Source organism: Euprymna scolopes, chromosome 1, assembly GCF_053919585.1.
Source record: "Euprymna scolopes isolate OS-2025 chromosome 1, ASM5391958v1, whole genome shotgun sequence".
NCBI classification, from domain to species: domain Eukaryota; kingdom Metazoa; phylum Mollusca; class Cephalopoda; order Sepiida; family Sepiolidae; genus Euprymna; species Euprymna scolopes.
In genome coordinates this window covers 93,562,556-93,585,863 of record NC_136482.1, presented here as the reverse complement: position 1 = coordinate 93,585,863, position 23,308 = coordinate 93,562,556, and the positions used below count along the sequence as shown (strand labels likewise).

Genomic DNA, 23,308 nt, shown 5'->3' with positions numbered 1-23,308 from the left:
ACTTCACTTCGGTATTGAGCCTCTTGTATAAACCTCGATAAAATTCATTGGTTGCTTTGCTTCACCTCTGGAAAATATTAACCTGGAATAATTATATATATATATATATATATATATATATATATATATATATATATATATATATATAATTATTATTCCAGGTTAATAATCTTGTTTATGGAAATCGCTAGAGACAAGACATGAAGCCACTAGATGCAAGTAGCTAAAAGAAAAATACTACTTCAAGGTCAAAAACTAGCCAAAGATGTGTAAAATGGATAGATTCCGATCCAGAAAACAGTTATACCAGCCCCTTTCTCAGAAACATCGCTCATACAATGTGAGGACAAAAGAGAAGCGAAAATTCCGAGACTGCCGAAAGTAACCCCAACGTTCACTTTCTACTTTCCTAAGATATATAGTCTTCCATAGTTCACGGTGTTCAGGTTTTACCCGGATAAATAGTTCAAGGAGACATATTTCCCTGAGCACCGCTTCCCCCTCCTCCACTGTATTGTTTTTCGATTTATTTCAGACTATTTGGAGTTTTCTATTTTCTGTTTGAAGATAAATCTTTATTTTTCTAGAAGTGCCAATTCGTTATCGGAAGATGGTGTGATGTATACATATGGACACTTATTTACATGTTTGAAAATTATTTCATGGTTTAACAATTTTTTTTAATCAACGTAAAATTTCAAATTAGTGCGTTCTATAAGGTCATTTTAAAAACTTCGCTATACTTGGAAATTTGTCCAAGATGGACGTGCCGAATGGATTGCCAGACATTAAACAGGAACAATCGTTCGAAACGATCATTTCTGATGAATCCTTTGTCGAAACGCGACCCCAAACGGAGTTCAGCATGCAACTTAATCCATATCCTATCAACAACAACAACAACAACAACAAACACGGCGAGGAAATTGTTGGTCATAAAGAAATGACTCTTAAGAGTCTTAACCGAATGTAATTAAAAACCTTTTCGTGTTTCATCGTGTTGTTTACGTTTAGTTAGAACTATTGATTATCTGATTTATACAAACATTCATTTTTTCAAATGGAATTATATATTTTATGGTAAACAAATTGTTTAACCAAATTAAAAGTAACACATCATTTCCCGTGCTTGTCCGGAACCCTCCTAATATTTAAAAAAAAAAAAAAAATCGGTATAGTGTACGGACGTGTTCGTGACGAAACAAAACTATTGTATTCAAAAAAGCGCATAAATTAAGTAGTTTTATTTTTATATATAAAAAATCATTTTTTTAAGCAAATTTGAATTTTCCAATATTTCCATGTTAAGAATGGCTTTCTAAAATTTCGCAAGCTTGAATTATTTTGGAATTCTCTCCCTTCTTTTCAGTCTGTTTTTTTTTTTTTTTTAACATGGCGTCGCGATATTGTCACTGCTGTTAGCTTCTTAGCTACAAAATTTGATTTTCTTATTCTAAAATAAAACTACTTGGTCATTTTTACGGGATTAATTAGTGTACAGTATTTTCTTTCTGTCACGAATAATTTTTGTTTGTTTATTTGTTTTTTTTTTTAGAATGTGTTAAAATTTAAAGACGGACAACTCAATTCAGACTATCGAGATCAAAATCAGTCTTGTAATTGCTACAATTTACTCTTAAAAACGCCCAAAAATATTTCCAATATAAAAAAAAAACAACTTTTTCAACAGCGTGTTCAATAGATAATGAAATTCTCTATTAAACTTGCCTAGTTTTAACGTGGAACTCGATTTGTAAGATTTTTTTGTTGTTAAAATATATAATAGTTAAACACGTCTCTTAGTAAAATAGAGTTACTTCTCTTAGAATAGTTAGTAATACTTCCGAATAACCCAAAAGTCTAGTAGTTTAATAATAATCGTCGTAACGTGCCTTTCCATAATAAACAAATAGTTTGGGGATTTAGCAGAGAAGTCAACAACTGAAAAGCAGGGTCAAAATTCAAATATATAAGAAATCGTAATTGTACAGTTTAATGAAGACATTAAAAAATGAAAATATCGAAAAAGAAAAAGTTATATTGTACGTATCCGTTATGGGATGACGGATGAAGTTCTCAAAAAAAAAAAAAAATCACTTAATTTGATCAAGTAGTTTTTTTTCTTTTTTTACAGACAGCGAAAAAAAATTGTTATGATACCAATCAAAAGGTAGCCATGTTTCGATTTTTAAGAAGAAAAGCTGTGATTTAACATGAGGAAGGGAGTGTTGGCACTTTAGACCGAGTTATCTCACCGTGGAATGTTCTAAAACTCCAAACATGGCTACCTTGAGCATGCTGTCATAAAAACGTGTTTTCTGCTGTAAAAAAAAACAAAAAACTACTCGATCAAATTAAGTGAAATTTGGAGGGGGGGGGGGGAAACTTCAGTCCAAAACGGATGCGTACAATATAACTTCTTTTCTTTTTTTTTTTTTTTTTTCAATATTTTCATTTTTTTAATGTCTTGATTAAACTGTATAAGTACCTAAGAAATAAATGTTACCAAAGGGAAGATAAGCTACTCTTCTACCTACCTGAATAACTTTTCTGTTTTTGATGACACTTATTGGGTGGATTTCTATCAGTATTTTGTTCATTTTTGGACTTTACAGCCATTATAGACACTCCAAAGATGGCATGTTCTTGTTGAACATGTTGTTGTTAGTTTAACTTACCAACTCAGAATTATTTGTTTCTTGAACTGAATAAATGTTTTAAAATATGTTAAAAACCCTATCCAGCTAGGTAGAAGATTTTGCTTTTGGTAACATTTATTGGCGCTTCTTAGTTATTAGAGCGAAATTCGAAAATCAAAATATTTGATTTCAAGTAAAACCAATTGTATCTACTTAATTATCATGTTGCAGTAATGAACATAGCCAAAAATTACGAAAAACGTTAATTATTAATGAAAACACTTTTCGAAGGCAATTAGCAAACATTGAGTTTTGCTAAATTGGCCTAAGATTGTCAGTTTTCAGAAAAAATTACCTCCCTTATTACCTGTAGGAAATAAGTTATGTACCTACCTATTAGATTTTTGGCATGCGTGATTCACATGATTTCTCTTTTTATCTGCTCCCTTCTTTTTTTTTTTTTTAAGGTGGCTGTATGCCGCATGAAGGAGTTATATTCAAGCAACTGTCATGAGGGGTTGAACGCATATTCGTCTGCTACCAGCCAGACCTTGGAGAAAGATCAAGGTTACAACAAGGCAACCTATTGAAACATTACTCTCTACTTTTTACGCCAGGAGCTTAACCTACTGGGAATTCGCCATATTTTGCAATAGGCAGTTATTTTTCTATTTACTGGATTGAATTCCTTCTCTGGAATGGAGTCTTCCCAACTTGCATCTCTGATGGAGAATAGAAGAATGACACGTTCACTGATTGATCACACTCTGGAGAGACTTGATGCATTGGCCCCTCGAAGCAGAAGTTCTAGAATTACACGGTTTGGACATCGGCTTATGGTTAGAGGTTCAAACTCCGTAGCCTGGGCTGCAGCCTTTACTGCACTAATGATGTGATGAGGACCCTCTTTTGAGTAAGACATGTGCATACACACAGGACTGATACCCAAAGGAATAATCATAACACTATATAATGTTATATACTGTACTTGTCATTAACCATATATGTATAATATATGCAGTCGTCATAGTGGTGTACATATTTGTCTAATGTTTTCACTGTCTTAGAAAGAGTGACACATCAATGTGTGTATATAATTGTTTAGTTGATAAAATCTCATTAATGTTTATGTTTTTGATGTACTTATCAAATCACGTTTTGTCGTCATGGGTGTATATAACATCTATGTAGCATTTTGCATATCAACGTATAAATGTGGGATGTGTGTGCATGGGTGTTTAACACAAAGAATCATCAACAATAACATTCACCTAAGGTGACAGGCTACAGTTCTTAATAATTAACAAGCATACCTTTTTTTTTATATTTTTCTTCATCCATGGTGGCACTTGACTTGGAGACGCTGGATATAAGGACCTTTCTAATTTTTATGCATCATGCAATTAACACAAAGACAAATTCTTGTTACTTTAAATATAGTTTTTATTTTCATATCACCTGTGCATGTTAGGTTAAGTCACGTCACCAAGTTCTCCTTGCTTGTTTTTACATCTTGGGCTATAAAAATCTTCTTGGCTTCCCGGACATACAAGAAACTATCTCAACAAGAAGCATACAACTCCGTAACTAAAACAAAACTCTTTTTCTCTTTGATTCAGTCATTACCTAATATAGTAAAATATTTCTTTGTCCCTAATACTGACCCATTCCGATAATCCAATTACATCATCCTTGATGTTTTAGATCAGCTGAGGTGTTTGCCATGTTTATTATTTCAATCCATCACGATTATTATTGTTTACTAATTCCATTCTTGTCACATATTTGATTTGTATCTATTTGGCTTAGCTATGCAAACTTGTATATTTATCTAGCTAACCTGCTCGCTAGCTAATTTTACAACTTCAATCTGTTACAATAATCCTTCAAAGTGTTCATAGAGTAATGTCCTATATAAAAGAGGATCACTTGATTCTTACATATAGGCGATGTATGCCTCAAATGAAAACTGTTATCAAAGATGCAGAAGACTTTAATAAAGAAAATTACAAAACAATATATTAATTTTTATTTTCACATCTTTTTCAATAGACAAACATTGTTTCTATAAAATGTTTTTATGTATAAGTATGTCCTCAAGTATGTTACATATCCTCTCTGTGTGTATGTGTGTGTGTGCCGGTATATATATATATAATCCTAAGGACATATCACTTGTGCTGGTATGATCATGTGGAGAATTCATTGTCTTGGATGAATTGTTGCCAAAACATGGATGTTAGAAGGTTGGCTGGCTAAGAAAAATTTGCAAGCAAGTTATTAGACAAGAAACTACAGAATGGAATTTGGAGACAGTTAATCCACAGAACCGTGAGAACTGGAGAGTGAACTTGTGGAATGTTGAAAACAATGGAAAATTGATGTTAAATGAATAGAAGAATACAGATCTAATTTGAGTATTATGACCATTTTCTGCGTTGTCATTTGGTAAAAAATAATTTTCAATGTTTGTTTTTACTTTTTTATTTTTATTTTTTTGCATTTAGACAACCAATGCAAGATTTGGGGAATGACGCAAATGAACCGCAAGTTAAAACTAGGCAAATGCCTCAAACAAGGTAAAATGATTTTATCTGAATTTTTGGAATATAAAATTTAAAACAATCCATAAGTAATGTCTCTATCTCTACTATTATATAAAAGAAACTTTGTCTGTGTATCTGTGTGTTCATTCTTTATGGACTCAAAAACGTTTGGGTCGATTTTTATGAAACTTCATAAAAAGGTACTTTATGTGCCTAGCAGTGTTCTTAGATAGGTTTTGTGTCAGAATGTCTTTGATAAGTATCGATAATCAAAATAATCCAATGAAAGAAGGAACAAGCAATTTGAACAAAGTTAACGTTCTTATTCAGCTCAGCATCACAAATGCATTTGAGAAGTTTTATTACCACACAAGCCACACAGGCCAAACATAGAATCTTTGATATGTCAGGTACACGTTCAAAATGAATGTTTGTGTTTAAAGCACAATTTCACTATGATACTTCCTTTTTTTATTTGAAATTTAAGCCATTAATCACCACACAACTACTAATGCCAGGCATATAAAATCAACAATAGGTTCTTTGCTATGATATGGGCATGTTTGAAATGAATTTTTCTGTTTAGAGCACAATTGAAGCATGATACTTGACATTTGCATTTTAAACTTTAATGCAAGCCATTATATATAAAAATAATTTTATAAAATCAACAGTAGGTTTTCTACAGTGCAATGTAGACTGCAATATATGATAAACCTAGTCACTGCGAAAGGCATGTGAAGCTTCTTCCAGGTGTATCGTGATAAGTCCCCAATTAGAGCAGGAAATCAATCAATTTGATTAAAAAATGGGCTATTTGATTAATTTCGATGACAATAAAAATATGGAAGTGTGAAATATTTGTTGATCATCATTCATTCCTGGCCAACATTGGATCACCCTGCCAGTATGTTGATATTAGAAAGTATGAAATATTATTTATGACAATGTCACGCATGCTGTTAGAAACCGGTTAAGAAAAAGAAATACATATGTTACTAAATAAAATGTTTCAGTGTAATGTATGCAGGCAATGTACATGCTAATGAAAGGGTAAAATGTCTGTTAGTAAATTTATGATTGCAAAAAACAAATACATTATTATCAATGCTTGTAGAAATTTTGTACACATTGAATTCTGTTGGATAAACTCATACATTATTTGTTTACATAACCATTTTTTTTTAAATTATTATTTCAAGTATCCCTCTTTTTTCTGTTATTTTTTTTTTTTTGCAGTCAAGTAAATTCTACTAAAACAAGGAGATATCTTTCAGGTTTGTAAATTTATTCAATAATTATTTGGATTTATGTTATTTTATTAATCATGGGTAGTTTTTAGTTTATTGCATAAAATTTTACATAAAAAATAGTTTTATATAAAAAAAAAATAATTCATATTATTTGGATTCTTTGGACTACTATTCTCGTTTAGAATGTTATTTTCACAATGTTTCATTACATCAACCATGACTGTAGAGAAGCCCTAAGTAATTGGAATTGTACTTTTTCCACACTGAGGATTGAACCTTCAACTTCTAAAAGAGTGTAACTTACAAATGATTTTTACAAAGTACTTTATCCACTATGCCATGGATCCTTGAAGGTTCAATCCTCAGTGTGAATAACACTCAAAAATACAATAGAGAATTATTTAAAACCTCTACCCAGTCATGGCTGATGGAATGAAGGCATGCTATCCCCATGGATTAAATAAAGGGTTCTGTTTGTAATTCTGTGCAGATTCCAGAGTTCAACAGAAAGATTCTTGAGTTTGATAGTGTCGAGTCATTCTGTTGTCTATTATTATTTACATATATCTGGTTCCTCCTTGTAAGACATTTGCAGCAAGAACTTGTTTTGGTACCACAATGGAAAAGAACTTTCCTTTCTTTCTCCATGTGTCTAGTATTAGGCAGAATTTCTATGAGAATTTCTTTCCAAACGCTTCTTGTCTATGAAACACATTACTACAGGACTGCTTCCCTGCAGACTACAAAATAGTCATTTTCAAATCCAATGCCAACAAATACTTGTCCTAAAACATTCTCATGAGTAATCAAATTTTGTTCATTTCAATTCTCTCATAATATTCTTTATCATTCAACTGACACTATCTTAACTCTTATGGTAATCTCACATATTTGCAGATCCAAGTGATTTTCAGTTTTGAAACTTGTCAGAAATAAACAGTGTTATTTAATCTGAAAATCTCAAAAAGAATATCTGGAAAACAATTATTTTCATTGAAATATGTCTACTTATAGAAATTATTAATACTGAAAGTAAATTTTTTTTAAAATATAATAAACTAGCGAGGGGTACCCGGCGTTGCCCGGGTGTTTGGAGGTGTGTGTGGAAACTCCGGGGGTGGGGGGGGTTAAAAAAAAAGAAGTAAGTATGAAGATGGAACCCGAACCCTTGAGGCAAAGTTGTAAATTAAAGTGTGAAAAAAAACGTGCGACGTTAACCATTGCCCCACTGCGACATGCTAACAGAAACACGTTTGAATTTATTTAATTACTTGGATTTAGCAGGTGCCCGTTTTAATGAGTTAATGAGGTCAAGTTTGACTGCGGGATTTCATTTACTGCTGAACGCTTTTTTTTCCCCCCCCAAGATGTTATAGAGAAAAGACTAACCCACATGCGGCGAGCGACAAATGTTGAATATTTATCTTCCCGAAATCGAGCAAATTAAATAGACAGGCGAGCTTTGTTGTTAACTGTAAGATATTATGATTTATATATGATATAAAAAGTTTTAAAAAGTTGTGAAGCGAGCGGCCGCTTCTCTGAAAAAAGCCTTTTGTAGACACAGAAAAATCGAACACACATACATATATACATTTTCGCTTTTATATTTATAGATTAAAATAAATTAATGAAAAAGAAACGAATATTTGTTTATTAAACATAATTAAAAAATATGGATTTTTTACATATAATAAATTGAATAAAATAAGCGTAATGAAAAGAAACTGTGCATTTGTGCAAATATAACTAAACTATATAATAGATATGAACTCAGTAGATGATATTGCTGAAAAAATATTGTGGGGTATACAGATTAAGTTTACTTCTGGTGAGTTTCAAAACTAGAAGTTGATTAGATTGGTAAATATGTGAGAATGCCACCCGTACCTTTAGTTGCTATAGACCTTGACAAATTGTGACTGAATAATAAAGAAGATAAAAATTCTATTATAGATTTCTTACAGTTTCATTTCACCTAAGTTGATTTAATTCCAAACGTAAACTAAGCAAATATTGTTTAATGATCATAAATTGATTTTTCTACTAGGTCAGTGTCCTGCTCAATGGCCACAAGCTGCAACTCGTCTCCTGATTGAACTGTATAAAAAGCACAGAAACATTTTTGAATCTCCAATCATCAACAAGAAAGACAGTTGGAAACGAATCTCACTTTTACTGGCCAGCAAGGGATACCCATACACCCCCACTGTATGTGACAATAAATTCCGTGCCCTTAAATACAGGTATGCAGAAACAATACAATATCACTTTGCATTTAAAACAAAATTATTGATTAAAACATAAAATGTCCAAGGAGATATATTAAATTAATTTGTATTATCTTGCTGACTTTCAGATACAATTTATTGAGAGATTCAAAAGGAAAAGGGACAACGGGCAGACGCAAATGGGAATTTTTTCAACTTATGGAAGAATTAATGGCAGACTCATCTTTAACATCAACAAAACCAGTTTGTTTCTATCCTGGTAATTTTTTTTTTTTTCTTTCTAGATTTTAGTAGTTTAAGTAAGTGATTCCTATATTCAAATGTCTATTTATATTAAAATTATTAACAGTAGAAAATACAATCTCATTAAAATTTTATCTACATAAAAAAATTGTTTATTCAAAAGAACTTTCTGGTTTAGTTGTTTAAGATCATTATGCAAATTTCTAAACTAAATGAAACTTATTGCATATACATTTTTTACCACGTCATTCTGTTCTAAGCTACTCATTTTGATGTTTTTCTTGCTTAATATTTTTTTGATTATCCAGCACTTAGCATTTAGTCTCTTTTTTTTTTTTTATTCAAATAAGCTTCCCTAAATATGATCAAATTACTTAAAAAAAAATAAAAATGCTTGAAAAAATATTACAAATATTAATATACAGGGTGGTTCAAAAAGATGTATTCATTTTATTATTGCTTTAAAAAAAATATTACAAATATTAATATACAGGGTGGTTCAAAAAGATGTATTCATTTTATTATTGCTTTAAAAAATATATTACAAATATTAATATACAGGGTGGTTCAAAAAGATGTATTCATTTTATTATTGCTTTAAAAAAAAATATTACAAATATTAATATACAGGGTGGTTCAAAAAGGTGTATTCATTTTATTATTGTTATTCTTTCTATGAAAATTAACCATGAAAATAGACATGGATACTGTGATATATCAGCAAGATTAACATTTATGCGGGAGTGCCTCGGGTCGATCCTTGGACCACTATTATTCCTGATATTCATTAATGACCTTCTTGATAATATTATGTCCAAGATGGATATATTTTCTGATGATACAGCGCTCTATAACATGGACGAGAGAAGAACGAATATACACAAATCTAAGACTATGACTGCATCCTTACAGAATGACCGTAATAGAATGGGGCCCATAAATGAATGGTAACATATAATGCTAGTAAGACTAAGCTGCTCTCCCTTAACAATTACAAGATGCTTTTCCAACCACCAATATCCATCACAAAAAACATCCTACTGAGAATTCTTCCTTCAAACTCCTCGACTTAACATTCACAGGAAATATGAACTGAAACAAATACATTGAGGACATTGCAAAGGCTGCTGCAAGGGAGGTGGGATTCCTCTATCATGCTAGAAAACTACAAACATCTGAGTACCTCTACAAGGCCACCATTCGCCCATGCATAGAGTATTGTTGCCACATCTGGGCTGGTGCATCTACTGCTTGTCTTTCCCTCTTGGATAAGGTTAAAAAAAAGTCTCCAATCTAATAGGTCCTGCTTTGTCAACTAGGCTCCAACCTCTGTCTCATCGCTGCAATGTTGTATCCCTGTGCCTGTTTTGCAAGTATTTTAATGGAATGTGTTCTGATGAACTCTTTGCACTTGTGCCCCTTCGATGTATGTATCCTGATAAACTCACTTAGCATCAAAATCACACTCTTTCACTGTTGAGGTTCATAAATGCTACTCTAATAGCTTCTTCCCTCAAAGAGCTAGACTTTGGAATTCCCTTACTGTTACCTGCTTCCCTTATTGTACTGATATGCAGAAGTTCAAATGTAACGTAAACTAACATCTTGTTAATCTTTCTTAAGCATGGTTCCAATTTACGTCCAAGTGACGATATGCCTTGTTTGGGGGTGAAAGTGAGTAAAAAAGAAAAAAAAGAAAAATGGAGCAACACCAAATTGCTCTAATTCTTCTCTCTAATATATCTGTTGCTGCTTTCCTGAAGACAGATTCATCTTTTGTCATACTGACAACCTTTTCACATTCTCCAGGCCTTTGGATTATTTTCTGTAAAGATATCTAAAACTTGGGTTGATTCTAATCTTCCACATGTTGGACAGGATTATTATAAACTTCGGTTCTTGTCCAGAATTTGCCCTATATTCAAAAACAAAAATAAAGAAAAATCTGTATGATGTACATACCACTGATGAAAGGGAAATATCACATTCCAAAAATCACATAAATTGATCAAATAGTTTTATTTTTATAAAGAAAATAATTTTTAAGTGATTAATTTGAATTGATAAGCATTGTAACATAAATCTAGTAAGTATGAATTATTGTTGAGTTATCTCTTTTTGTTTCTTAAAATATTTTTCAAAATGGCAGGCGTTACTCATAAAATTTCATTTTTTATTTAAAAATAAACTTCTTGATCAATTTAGATAATTTTTTGGAATATCATATTTTTATTTCGTCACAGGTATTTACATCAGTACGACATACAGATTTTTCTTTATTTTTGTTTTTTAGTATAGGGAGAATTCTGAACAAGAGCTGAATGTGTGGGTAGCCACAGATTCAGTGCAAAGGAGCTTGAATCAAATATGTAAACTATTGAACTGAGCTCACAGAATGTTGGTGTAGAGGCAAAACTTACATGTCTATAAGATAAGTCTACGAAAAAAATTTGTAAAGTTTTCCTTTCAATTATAAATGCTACTTTATCACAAATACTTTCATATTTTTGAACCATTCCCATTCTGTATTGTATAACTGTTGAAACTTCTAATTTGTATTATTCTCATCTTGAGTGTCATTTTTAGGACCAAGTAAAGAATAGATACCTTGTAGCAGAAGACAACGACTGGCAATGACTGGCACACATTTCAAGTGACACCGGTGATTCAACCTTGTCATTGGCATAAGCATATGGCGTTGGTTGTTTGTAAACACGTCAAATAGCAGACATGGTCGAATATTCGCGAGCAAGATTTTAAAAATATATATTTACAAAACTTTTGAAGATTTAAAAGAAAAATATATATTTACAAAACATTTTTTTCAAGTAACAAAATGAACATATTTAAATAAATGGGTGTCTTTCTAAGTGCGTTTTTAATACATTTACAGAACTTTTTATAAAACTTATAATAATAATAATTATAAGAAAATAAATAAATAAATTTAAGCCAAACTTATTAATGGCAGAAACAAATATAAAATAACTGACTTGTTCGAATTTTTGCAAATGTTTCGCTGGTTTTTGCGACCAAGATTGATTTTTATGTACAGTGTTTTTTTTTGTTTTTTTTTTGTTGTTTTTTCTTTTCTTTCTTTCAGTGTGCGTTTTTAATACAATTCAATATTTATTTAATTATTCAGTACTTGATGACGAGTGTGGACCCTGCACAAACATTGGTCTATTTAGCCAAGAAAAACTTTTTCAGGCCAAAAAAAAAAAAAATTTAAAAAAGCCAAAGCCACACTCGTCATCAAGTACCAATTATTCTTTAAAACATTAATTTTAGCGACAATTAATATATTTTTAAATATTAAATTTTGATTTAATCTTATGATACCCTCACATGATCAATTTATTAAATGACAAAAAAATCCAAAAGTTAGAGAAGCCAAAATTTTACGAGGTATAAAAAAAAATTTAATATTTGGACAATGTTTTGTAATTAATATAGCTCATTCTTTTTATTTATTTTTATTATAATTAGGCAAATGTGTATTACAGCGGCATAAATTATTTGATGGACAAAAATTTATAAAAATTATTTACTTTTATATAAAATACATTATTAGAACCTAAAACTGAAATAAAACCCGAAAAAATTTAATTTTTATTATTTTTTCCACATTTTTTATTAGACTAAATGTACAACAATCGGGGCTGCCATCTTATTTTGAAAATTTGTCCTTTCTAAGGCTTGCCAGATTGGCGTTTTTTGAGGCCAAATTTGGCCTTTTTTACGCTCTTACATGGAACCATGATTTTGGCCGTCGTTTTTTTTTCTAAATGTGCACTTCAAGTGCGTAAATTATTGGTAAGACATTTGTGACCTTTTTTTCTTTTTTTTCATATGGCCATACTTTTTTTTCCAAATTATTGTTTTTTTTATTTGGGGGGAGGGAGTATTTTCATGGGACCATGATTTTTGGTGTCCATGTTTTATTTAAAAACAAAACAAAAAGAAAAACTCTTACGCTGCTGAAATACACATTTGCCTATAATTATTATTATTTTAAGTTTTATTAAAAAGTTCTGTAAATATATTAAAAACGCACTCAGAAAGACACCCATTTATTTAAATATATTACTTTTGGTTTTTTTTGACATTTAATAAATTGATCACATGAGGGTATCATAAGATTAAATCAAAATTTAATATTTAAAAATATTATTTTAAAAATATATTAATTGTCGCTAAAGTTAATGTTTAAATAGTTAAATATTGAATTGTATTAAAAACGTATACTAAAAGAAAAAAAAAACACTGTACATAAAAATCAATCTTGGTCGCAAAAACCAGCGAAACATTAGCAAAAATCCGAACAAGTTTTTATAAAAATGTTCTGTAAATGTATTAAAAACGCACATTCAGAAAGACACCCATTTAAATATCTTTTATTTAAATATGTTCGTTTTGTTACTTAAAAAAAATGTTTTGTAAATATGTATTTTTTCTTTTAAATCTTCCAAAGTTTTATAAACATATTTTTTAAAAATCTTGCTCGCGAATATTCGACTATGTCTGCTATTTAACATGTTTACAAACAACCAATGCCATGTGCTTATGCCAATGTCAAGGTCGAATAACCGGTGTCACTTTAAATGTGTGCCAGTCGTCATCAGTCATCGTCTTTTGCTACAGAGTATCTATTCTTTACTTGGTCCCATTTTCACAACATTTGGGTTGATGTAACCTCCAACTTTCTCTAGGTGTATCTTGTCGAACACTGGAGTCTTTCTGTTAAACTCTGGAATCTGCATGAAATGTCAAATAGAATCTTTTATTTAATCCATACAAGGACCTGTGGCATAGTGGGTAAAATACTTGGTAAAATTCAGTTGTAAAGTTACTTTTCTAGAAGTTGAAGGTTCAATCCTCAGTGCAGACAACAGTCAGAATGCCATTGTGAATTACTTGGGACTTTTACCCAGTCATGACTGGTGGAATGAGAGCATGCTACCCCTGTGGATTAAATAAAGAATTCTGTTCAAAATTCTGTGCAGATTCTCCCTAGTTTGACACTAAGATTCCCTAGTTGGATAAGATACACCTGAAGAAGGCTAAAGGTTACATCAACCGAAACGTTGTGAAAATAACAATCAAGATGAGAATAGTAGTTGAAAGTATATAAATAATCAATCCTTAAAACTTCAGAAATGTAATTGAAACTTCTAATTTGTTTCTTTTGACTTTGCAGCTAATTACAAAAAATCCACACCATTAATGAGGAAACCAATACCTCAACTGTCACCAAAAGGTTTCGCCTTTAAGAATAGAAACCAAAACATTTCTTTAGTCAAAAGTGCCAACACATTGGGTAATCAGGCATTCTCATCAGGAAAAAATATCCGAACTATGGCAATGCATCATGAAAAATCATTAACCATTAATTCCGCTCCATTTCCACATAAAAGAACCCCGACTGTTCAGCATGCTCTATCAAAGACGATTTCACTTTCAGAGAATGAAGCTCTTTCAAGTACCATTTCGAAAGCAGTAGAACCACCATCCAAAAATGTGTCAAATGAGAAAAGCTGTGGAACATCTCTTAATCATTCTGTTGAAAATCCTACGACTAATGGGCCGCCACCTTGGTTTGTAAAATTTCAAGAAGAGTCTCTGAAGCGACTTGCTCAAATTGAACAAATGGAACAGCGAAAGCTTACAGCTTATGAACACAGAAACATATTGATTGACCAAAGGACTAAAGTGTTAGCTGACATCAGCAAATCTCTTCAGAGAGTGGCAAATGGTGTTGAAAAGAACACAAATGGGTCAAACACAACACGGAAAGATCTATTAATGACATTTTCAGAGTTATTAAAACAAATTGAAGACACATAAATTAAAAAATTGTACAGTTTAAAAATATTTTATAAAGTGTTTTTTTTTTTTCTTAAAGATTTGTTCATACTTTATTCAATATTACTATTGGATTGTCTTATATAATGTTTATTTTCTTCATAAATATATTTCAATTATTTTTTGTTCCTCGGGTGGCCTTTAAGCCTTGATAAATGATGATACACTAGTAAAAAGAAAGTGAGAATATGGATAATATTGTTATTAGTTTATATTCTAATAGATAGGTTCACTCATATCTAGCTATGAATAAAGTAGTAGGATATATTAGACTCTCAAGCCTAGATACAGCAGCTGATCTAAAAGTATGAAAACTCTAGTGTTGGCAAACAGATAATTCTAATCACCTTTAAGCCAGTTATGTAAGTAAAACAAGCTCATTTGTTATGGAAAATTTGTATAGAAAAAAAAATTCAGATCTTGAATAAACATGGAGAAGAGATGGACACTGTGTTACATCATACCTTTTGCATTGCCCCTTTTTCTTTCCTCTTCATAGCTGTTTTAAATACTCGTTTCTTTCTTCCTTAGGACATTTTATCTCTGGCTAAGAGCCATTGTCTGTATAACTTTGTTAGTTATAGAAGAAGAATTATGATAAGACAGATTCTGAAAATGAAAAAGATTTATTAAGAGAAAAATATTAAGCAATTACTTTATGTAGGAAAAAGACAGATTAACCTGAGTAACTATTAGCTAAATAGATAGATATATAGATCAGCACCTATCACACGTGATTCTTAACATTTTTATCGTCATAATATTTTGTTAGTGACCATTCATTTCGAGCTCCTAAACCAGTGTATTCAAAATCTAACCATTCTTCCTCAATCTCATCCCATGTGATATCTCATCCGTAGGCCTTCATTTGTATATCACTTTCAGCCTTAGCCTTCTCTTGTAACATTTCAATAAATAATACTGTTAAATGAAAGGAGCACATGGGGAGCACATGCGTTTTACAGCAAATGCATACTCATGAACACATGGTTATCACTGGTGAGTGATCAAAAAACAATTTAATTAAACTCTTTTTTTTTAAACATATGGTTTTGGTCTTCATTCTTTTCATCATCACTTTCATTGTGTTTGGCCATTGAGCTATATTGTGGCTGTTTAACTCAAACCAATAACTCATATGTGGAAACGCAAGAAGATTTGTCGGTGGTTTTAAAGGTTTTATTGAGAAGAGAGATTTGTTCACAAAGGGAGAGACCAAAAATTTATTCTTTTGAAATGATAAGCTAAAATTAGTTCCGTTTTTACTTAATCTTCTTACTTAGTTTAAATGTGGTCGACTAACAGCTCTCGAGTGAATTTCTTCTTAAATTTTTACATTGTCGGCATATGTGTTTTGTCTACTTCCTTGCTGCAAACTGCTGAAACTAATTATGGTGGACATTTTTCAAAATATTTTTTCAAAACAGTTGTCAAAAACTAGACCTATTAACCAATTTAATTATTTTGATGAGAGAGTAAAAAAGTTTTGGAAGATTAAAAACAGCAATTGCATAGAACCTTTTATGGTAGAATTGGAGATGTCAGGTTGATGCTAAAGTTTTGTCGATTTAAAATTTCATCTTAAAAATAAAAAACTGTGTTTTTGAAAATCTTTATTCATACAAAATAATGACCGTTGCTCTCTAAATTGATTCTATTTCTCAACGAGCTTATAAATACCTCACTTGTAAAATTCTTTAGGTTTTGATATGAAATATGGATTTAACTTATGTTCAATGGCTTCATGATGTTAACCTAAGGCCATTTGTAATCCTTGAAATAAGTGATAATCTGAGAAAGCTAGGTCAGGAGAATATACAAGATGGAGTAGGATTTTTCAAGTAAACTCTCCTAGGACATCTTTGATCAGTAGTGCTGTGTGAGGATGAGCATTATCATGATGGAAGATGACTCCCTTTCTGTTGATTAAAGAAGGTCGTTTTTGAGTCAACATGGGTGAGAATATTGTTGAAAAATATAAATGATGCTTTAATAATCTGAAATAAAAAGTTATAAATTAATCATGGTGATATGTTGAAGTAATAACAATATTCATAAAATAAATTACAATGATTTAAAATGCCACTTCTACAAGCCAGAAAATATTTTTGCACAAACATAATATTCTGAAATAATTGTAAAAAAGAAAATTAAGAAAGCATTGTAGGCAACTATCGAATTAAATATTTACCAGAATTTGATCTGAATATTGATATATTAATACTGTAAATGCTGTGTCCTTTGTAAGTTTGAAGGTAGAAGATAAAAAGGAGATTCTCAAAGAGACATAAAAAACAAATAAGTTAATATTAATATATAAAGATAAACTAATTAGTACTTGAAGGTAATAAAAAGTAAATTATCCTTTTCTGATTCCCTCGTCGCATAGTATCAACACAAAAACTTGAAATGGAATAAAAAAACATTTTTGAATTGACAAAAATAACAAATACATAGTGGCTTATATATAATTTATTTTTATATATAATTATTTCAATAAATTGCCTTATTTCAGACAGTCAAAAAAGTACCATTTGAAAAATAGAAAAAAAGTTTATTTTTCTATATAATAATAATTCTTAGAACAGAATAGTTGATATTGTTTTTTCTTATATATAAAATATCATCCAAAATGTAATAAACACCTAAAGAAAAACAATTTTCAAAAAATATAATACCAATACAACAAAATTGTTCAAGCCCAGCCAAAAACACCCATTTTAAATATTATAAAGATGGAAAAATTAACTGGAAAGAAGGCATTATTAAGAAAGGAACTCAAGACATATATGATTAAACATCTCAACTCAAGCTTTTTGGTCTATTGATTAGAGGCAAAGTGTTTTGATACTACACTTTCCTGCTTTTATGAAAAAACAAAAATAAAGAAAAATCTGTATTGTACATAGCCATGATGGAAAGAAAATATTGTACTATAAAAATCACATGAATTGATCAAATAGTTTTATTTTATAAAGAAAATCATTTTTGAGCTAATTTAAGTTTTTTTAATGACCCCCCCCTCCCCCATATGTTAATAATGACTTTCTAAAATCTCGGTTTGGAAATATTTCCCCTGTTCCTTCAGAATATTTTCAAGATGGTGTTGTGAGATCATCACCATTTATTTAGTCATAAAATTTGATTTTCTTATCTCTTCTTCTCTTTTATCTATTCTATCTTCTTCTATCTATCTTCTCTTCTATCTTTTATATATATATATATATATAAAATGAACTCATTTTTCCCCCTGCGATTTTGACCTTAATAGGATTGAAAATCAAGACATTTCATGCAAAGGTAATGTGCACGCACTGCAGCACATTACCTTTGGTGTGTTATAGGCCTATCACCTATCCACTTACTTGATAAACTTAGATCCCTATATTTTTTCTGCTGAGAGGCCACAGCCAAATTCGGTTACAATCAATGGAAGTGGTAAAATCTTTTCCCTCTATTACATTCATACTCCTCCCTCGCCCACTGATCACTGATGGGGATACGTCCACAAGGGACACTATGAGGAAATACCCGTTTGAGTTCGTCGTTGCTTTAAAAAAACGGATTGCCATTTTTCCATCGGTTGAAACGCAACTTTCGATTACATCGAATTCAATGTTTACTTATACCATTTCTTCCTTTTTTGTTTTTTAATTTTTTTATTTTATTTATATGGGGGGGGGGGGCTTAACGAACCGAAGGGTTACTGATGCCATCTTTTTCTTTTTTTTTTATTTTATTTTATTTATATTGAGGGGGGGGGGGGTTAACGAACAGAAAGGGTTACTGATGCCATCTTTTTTTTTTTTAGTTTCTTACTTTATGTTTTTGTTTATTTCATTTACATTGGGGTGGGGGTAATGGGCCGAAGGGTTACTGATTTTGTTTTTTTTTGTTTTCTTTTTTTTGTTTTTTTTTCGTTTTTTTATCAGACATTCTTGGCCCATGTTCAATTTTACCTTGCTTAAGTTAATAGCAGTCTATCACAACGCTCTGTTACTGAAATCCATTCTCCTCCACATTCAAAATACAGTTTACACAGAGAACATCGCGTTTATTACATAAATAAACAAACAAACAAAACCAACTACCATTGGATTCCCAACTGTATTTATGCCACGTTCCTTTCTTTTTCGACATAGCCTCATCAATTAACACTATCCAGCCAACATTCAGGTGAATACAGTTCAGTTCTCTTACAGAAATCCCTTCTCCGCCGCATTCTACAGTTTACACAGAAACAATCGCGTTTATTAAATACACAAAAACACGAAACGAACTAACATTGGATTCCAGATTTTACATCTAACTCTATCCGTCTGCAACTATTAATTGCGTATCCAACTGTATTTAAGCAACAGTTTTTTATTATTCTTTTGTTTTGATTTACCCAAAACCACACACACCTCAAAACACCCAGGCAACGCCAGGTACCCCTACTAATATAATATATATATATATATATATAAAGCGATGTCGATTATTGCTGTGTAGGAATAAAAATTATAGGTTTGAAAACGAAAGTGCCACATAATTTCCATATGGCCAGTCTCGAAGCCAATAACTGATGTCAGTTTCGCGCATATTATAACCGCCTTCACTCGTTATCATAAATTCTGATAATAATTATAAAACAACTTATATTTTACGGTGATAGCACGATATTTACTCATTAATTATTTAATCCTCTCTTTCCTCACATTTAACGAGTCCGGGAGTTTTCTAGATTTGCCACATTTCTTTACATCAGCGCCGTCCGTGTTTACTTTTTATTTTAATACATTTAACATTAATTCTTTTTTTTTCTTTTACACTACTTAAAACGTTTCAGTCAATTTCATTGGGGGTTTGCATACCTTTATCAAATTAAAAGAATATCGGAATAAATTAATTTGGAACGGTTAAAACACCTCTCATGAACTACACAAAATGGCGTCATCCAACAGTAAACAATTGGATAATTTGAAACTTACAAAATTAACTTTTTTACATATAAACCTAAAGTTCACTTAAGATTAGTTTTCATTTATAAACAGAAGAGTCTGATTAAAATATTGTATGAGTAGCTCTTTTTAAAACAAGGGGAGTTTTTTCAAAAGAAGTTAAACTTTACCAGATCTACATTATTTAATTAATTGGAATGTTTATTGAGATGAGTATTATTTATTCATTTATTTATTGCAGACTATTATACTCATCTTTTTTTAGTTGTTTCATGACATTTCAGCCAACTATTCCTCTGGCCTTCGTCAGGTGGTAACCGCGATGGAATAGAAACTTGGAATCTCCTGACTGCATTCTCAGCAATTACTGCCTTCCATAGTTGTTTTCGTCTCACTACGTTTTTAGCCAACTGGACAGCTTTGGGCAGGATTGAAATCACTATCTTCAGACAATGCTTACTTAGAAGCATAGATATTCAATATCTTTATTCACTGCGCCACGGACTCTGAAGGGCAATTAAGCAAACAACTATGGAAGGCAGTAATTGCTGAGAATGCAGTCTGGAGATTCGGAGTTCCTATTCAGTCACGGTTGCCACATGATGAAGGCCAGCGGAATAATCAGCCAAAACGTCGTAATACAAAAACTAAAAAAAAAAAAATGAAGATAATAGTCCGCAATAAATAAATGAATTAACCAGATCTATTTCTTTTGAAATAGCCTAACATAAAAAAAAAACATTTTGCAGTGTCGTTTTCGATTATTTTAACCTTACAAAACTAAATTTCATACTTTTCATTCGACTTTTTCACATATAAATCCATAATTTAAAATAAAACAGATACAAAACTAGTTTAAAAATAAAACTACTTGATCAATTTATGAAATTTTTAGTGTACAATATTTTCTTTCCATAACAGGTACATACATCATACAAATTTTTCTTTATATTTGTTGTTTCAGGAGGGGTGAGGGGCAACTTTTTGGTCTTTGTTTAGTGAAGGAGAAATTTAGACTTTTAATTTTTGTCTTAATGTAGAGTGTTGAATCTTCCTCACACTAAAAATCAACTCTGTCCTCATGGAGTGGCAAGTAAATAGACATTATATCCAGCTTAAATAGGTACATATATCTGAGATTTAAAAAACTCCTCACAACAAGAATGAATTATTTTGGATTATTTAAAGCATACAAACAACTGTTCTCTTCTTGAGTGTTGATCTCACAATATTTCAATTGATGTAACCTCCGACCTTCTTCTGGTGTGTCTTGTTGAACTTAGGAATCTACATAAAATTTCAAATGAAACCCTTTATTTAATTTATAGGAGTAGCATGCCCTCATTCCATCAATCATCATTGGGTAGAAGTCTAAAGTTATTCGCAATTTTATTTTTAATATCTCGAATAATACAAATTATCAATCCTCATCTTAAAAATTCACAGAATGAACTGGTCTGAAAAGATATATGTATATGCACATAAAATTATGAACAGTATATAAGGCCCGAGCAAAGGCAGGCTGAACTGCCAGTATATTAAAAAGTTTGACTCCTATCCAGATAACCTACATTTAAAATTTCAAGTGTTTAAACCCAAAATTGGCAGAGGAGTTTGGTAGAGTCTGCAAAGGTCAACTCTTTCAACTTTAACTTCTTGGCAGCCAAATTTTCATCCAAAAACTGATTAAAAAGCTTGCAGCATGTCTGAATATTCTTTATGTAAAATTTCAAATGTGTAGACACAAAATTGGCTGAATAGTTTGCGAGAGACCACAAAGGTAAAATCTTTTGAACTTTGGCCCCTTGGTAGCAAAACTTTGGGCCAAAAACCAATTAAAAAGCTTGCCCTATGTCTGAATACACTTTATGTAAAATTTCAAATGTTTAAATCAAAAATTGGCTGAGTAATTTGGTAGAGATCATAGAGGTCAAATTTTTAAAAACTTTTACCCCAATTTTAACTCCTTAACATTTATTGTTTCGGGTTTAAATCAAATTAAAAAGTTTGATCCATGTTCAAGTAACCTACATCTAAAATTTCTGGTGTTTAGACTCCAAATTGGCAGAGGAGTTTGGTAGAGTTTTCAAAGGTCAAATCATTGAACTCTGACCCCTTGACAACCAAATTTCTGGCCAAAAACCAATTAAAAAGATTTTCCTAAATCTCAATACCCCTTATGTCAAATCTCTAGTCTGTCGACTGAAAATTGACAGAGTAGTTTGCTAAGGAAATGTACACACACACACACAGACAATTTCACTTTTATAGATATATAGATATAGCACAATATTACTTTCTGAGTATTTATTAGTACTTCTTAATTTATCTCATTTGTGTCAGTTCTAGATTTAAAATACAATGGGCACTATTTTCATAGAAATGTGGATGAACTCATATTTGTTTTGTCTTAATGGTTTTTCTGTCAAAAATACTCATTTTTTGCTCTATCCAGAAAAATATCAGCTTTATCAAAACATATTTGTTGATTAAATATATTTCTCATTCCATGAAATTTTCACAGATCCAAATACTATGAAGAGAAAAAAAAATTATAGATGAATTATATTGTAATAGTTAACTGTAAAACATATAAATAACGGCTCTTGGAGAAAGATGTTTTCAGCCTTTTTATAATGACATAGCAACTTCCATCCGTTTCGCCGAACCTTCTCGTTCCAGGTCATTATATGTATTGTTTTTTTGGAAGGAATCATCATTTGTTGGACAATTAATGGCTTCTAATTTGATTCCACCTTCTAATTGGTCATTGTCGGAATATATCCATGTCTGATTTTGGGAATTTTCTTTTGTATCTGTTTCTGTTGGATTCCATCTGATAACTTCACAATCTTGATTTACAAAAGGATCATCATTGCTATCTACTTCTGTCTGTAAGATAAAGTTATGCAATACGCAAACGGCCATAACTATTGTCTTCAGTTCACCTATTAAGTGTTGATCCAGAGATTTTAAACGCCTGAATCTTTGTTTCAACAGCTCAAATGTTTTATGAATGTACGTTCTTGTTAAAGAGTGATATCTGTTAAACAGTTCCGCTTGAAAAGATAACTGTTCATTATTTTTAAATGGGGTCAGCAGTGAGGGTGAAAGGGGGAAATCGGATCCACCGACAATGTAAAATCTTTTGGTCAGTACATTGTCTATCAAGAATCTGTGAAAAGGTCCATGTGCCGAAAATGACCGCTGATCGCAAACGGAACTGTCTATGTTCACATTTGTAAACCTAAATTTAAAATCGCATATTGCTTGAAGACAACCACTAACCAATCCCAGGCTGTTTTCTTGTTCTGAATCTCGAACTGTAATATTTGTGCTGCCAATGACACCAATAACTCCAGGTAAACCAGTTTTTCCTTTGAAAATGCTAGCAATATGAGAAAGTTCATGTTTTCCTGGCCAGCAAATGAATTGTGAAGATAATTTGCTAATTGCTCTGCATGTAGAGATAAAAATGGTTAAAAGAGAGTTGGGATCTGTGCCAAATCTTTCTGCTATTGGCACAAAATTATCCTGTGTTCGTAATGTCCATAAAGTAAGAGCAAGCTGTTTTTCCACTGGCATCTC

General features: G+C 31.3%; 1 protein-coding gene across 2 annotated transcripts; it reads left to right on the top strand.

Moving 5' to 3' along the window:
• The first annotated feature begins 488 nt into the window (after positions 1–488).
• LOC145248943 (uncharacterized) lies at positions 489–14,786 on the top strand. Of its 2 annotated transcripts, none has more exons than XM_080110777.1 (6): positions 489–969; positions 5,147–5,218; positions 6,425–6,462; positions 8,489–8,684; positions 8,798–8,928; positions 14,113–14,786. In XM_080110777.1, exons 1-6 carry the CDS (start codon positions 761–763, stop codon positions 14,757–14,759), a joined length of 1,293 nt encoding a protein of 430 aa, XP_079966903.1. In that variant the 5' UTR covers positions 489–760; the 3' UTR covers positions 14,760–14,786. The 2 variants fall into 2 exon arrangements, with proteins under 2 accessions (XP_079966903.1, XP_079966989.1); XM_080110863.1 differs by lacking the exon at positions 489–969 and adding an exon at positions 3,452–3,552.
• Positions 14,787–23,308: the final 8,522 nt, after the last annotated feature.

Coding starts and splice junctions, on each gene's coding strand:
- LOC145248943 (XM_080110777.1), top strand. CDS start 761: ATGGACGTGCCGAATGGATTGCCAGACATTAAACAGGAACAATCGTTC. Junction 970..5,146: donor CTTAAGAGTCTTAACCGAAT/GTAATTAAAAAC, acceptor TTTTGCATTTAG/ACAACCAATGCAAGATTTGG. Junction 8,685..8,797: donor TTCCGTGCCCTTAAATACAG/GTATGCAGAAAC, acceptor GCTGACTTTCAG/ATACAATTTATTGAGAGATT.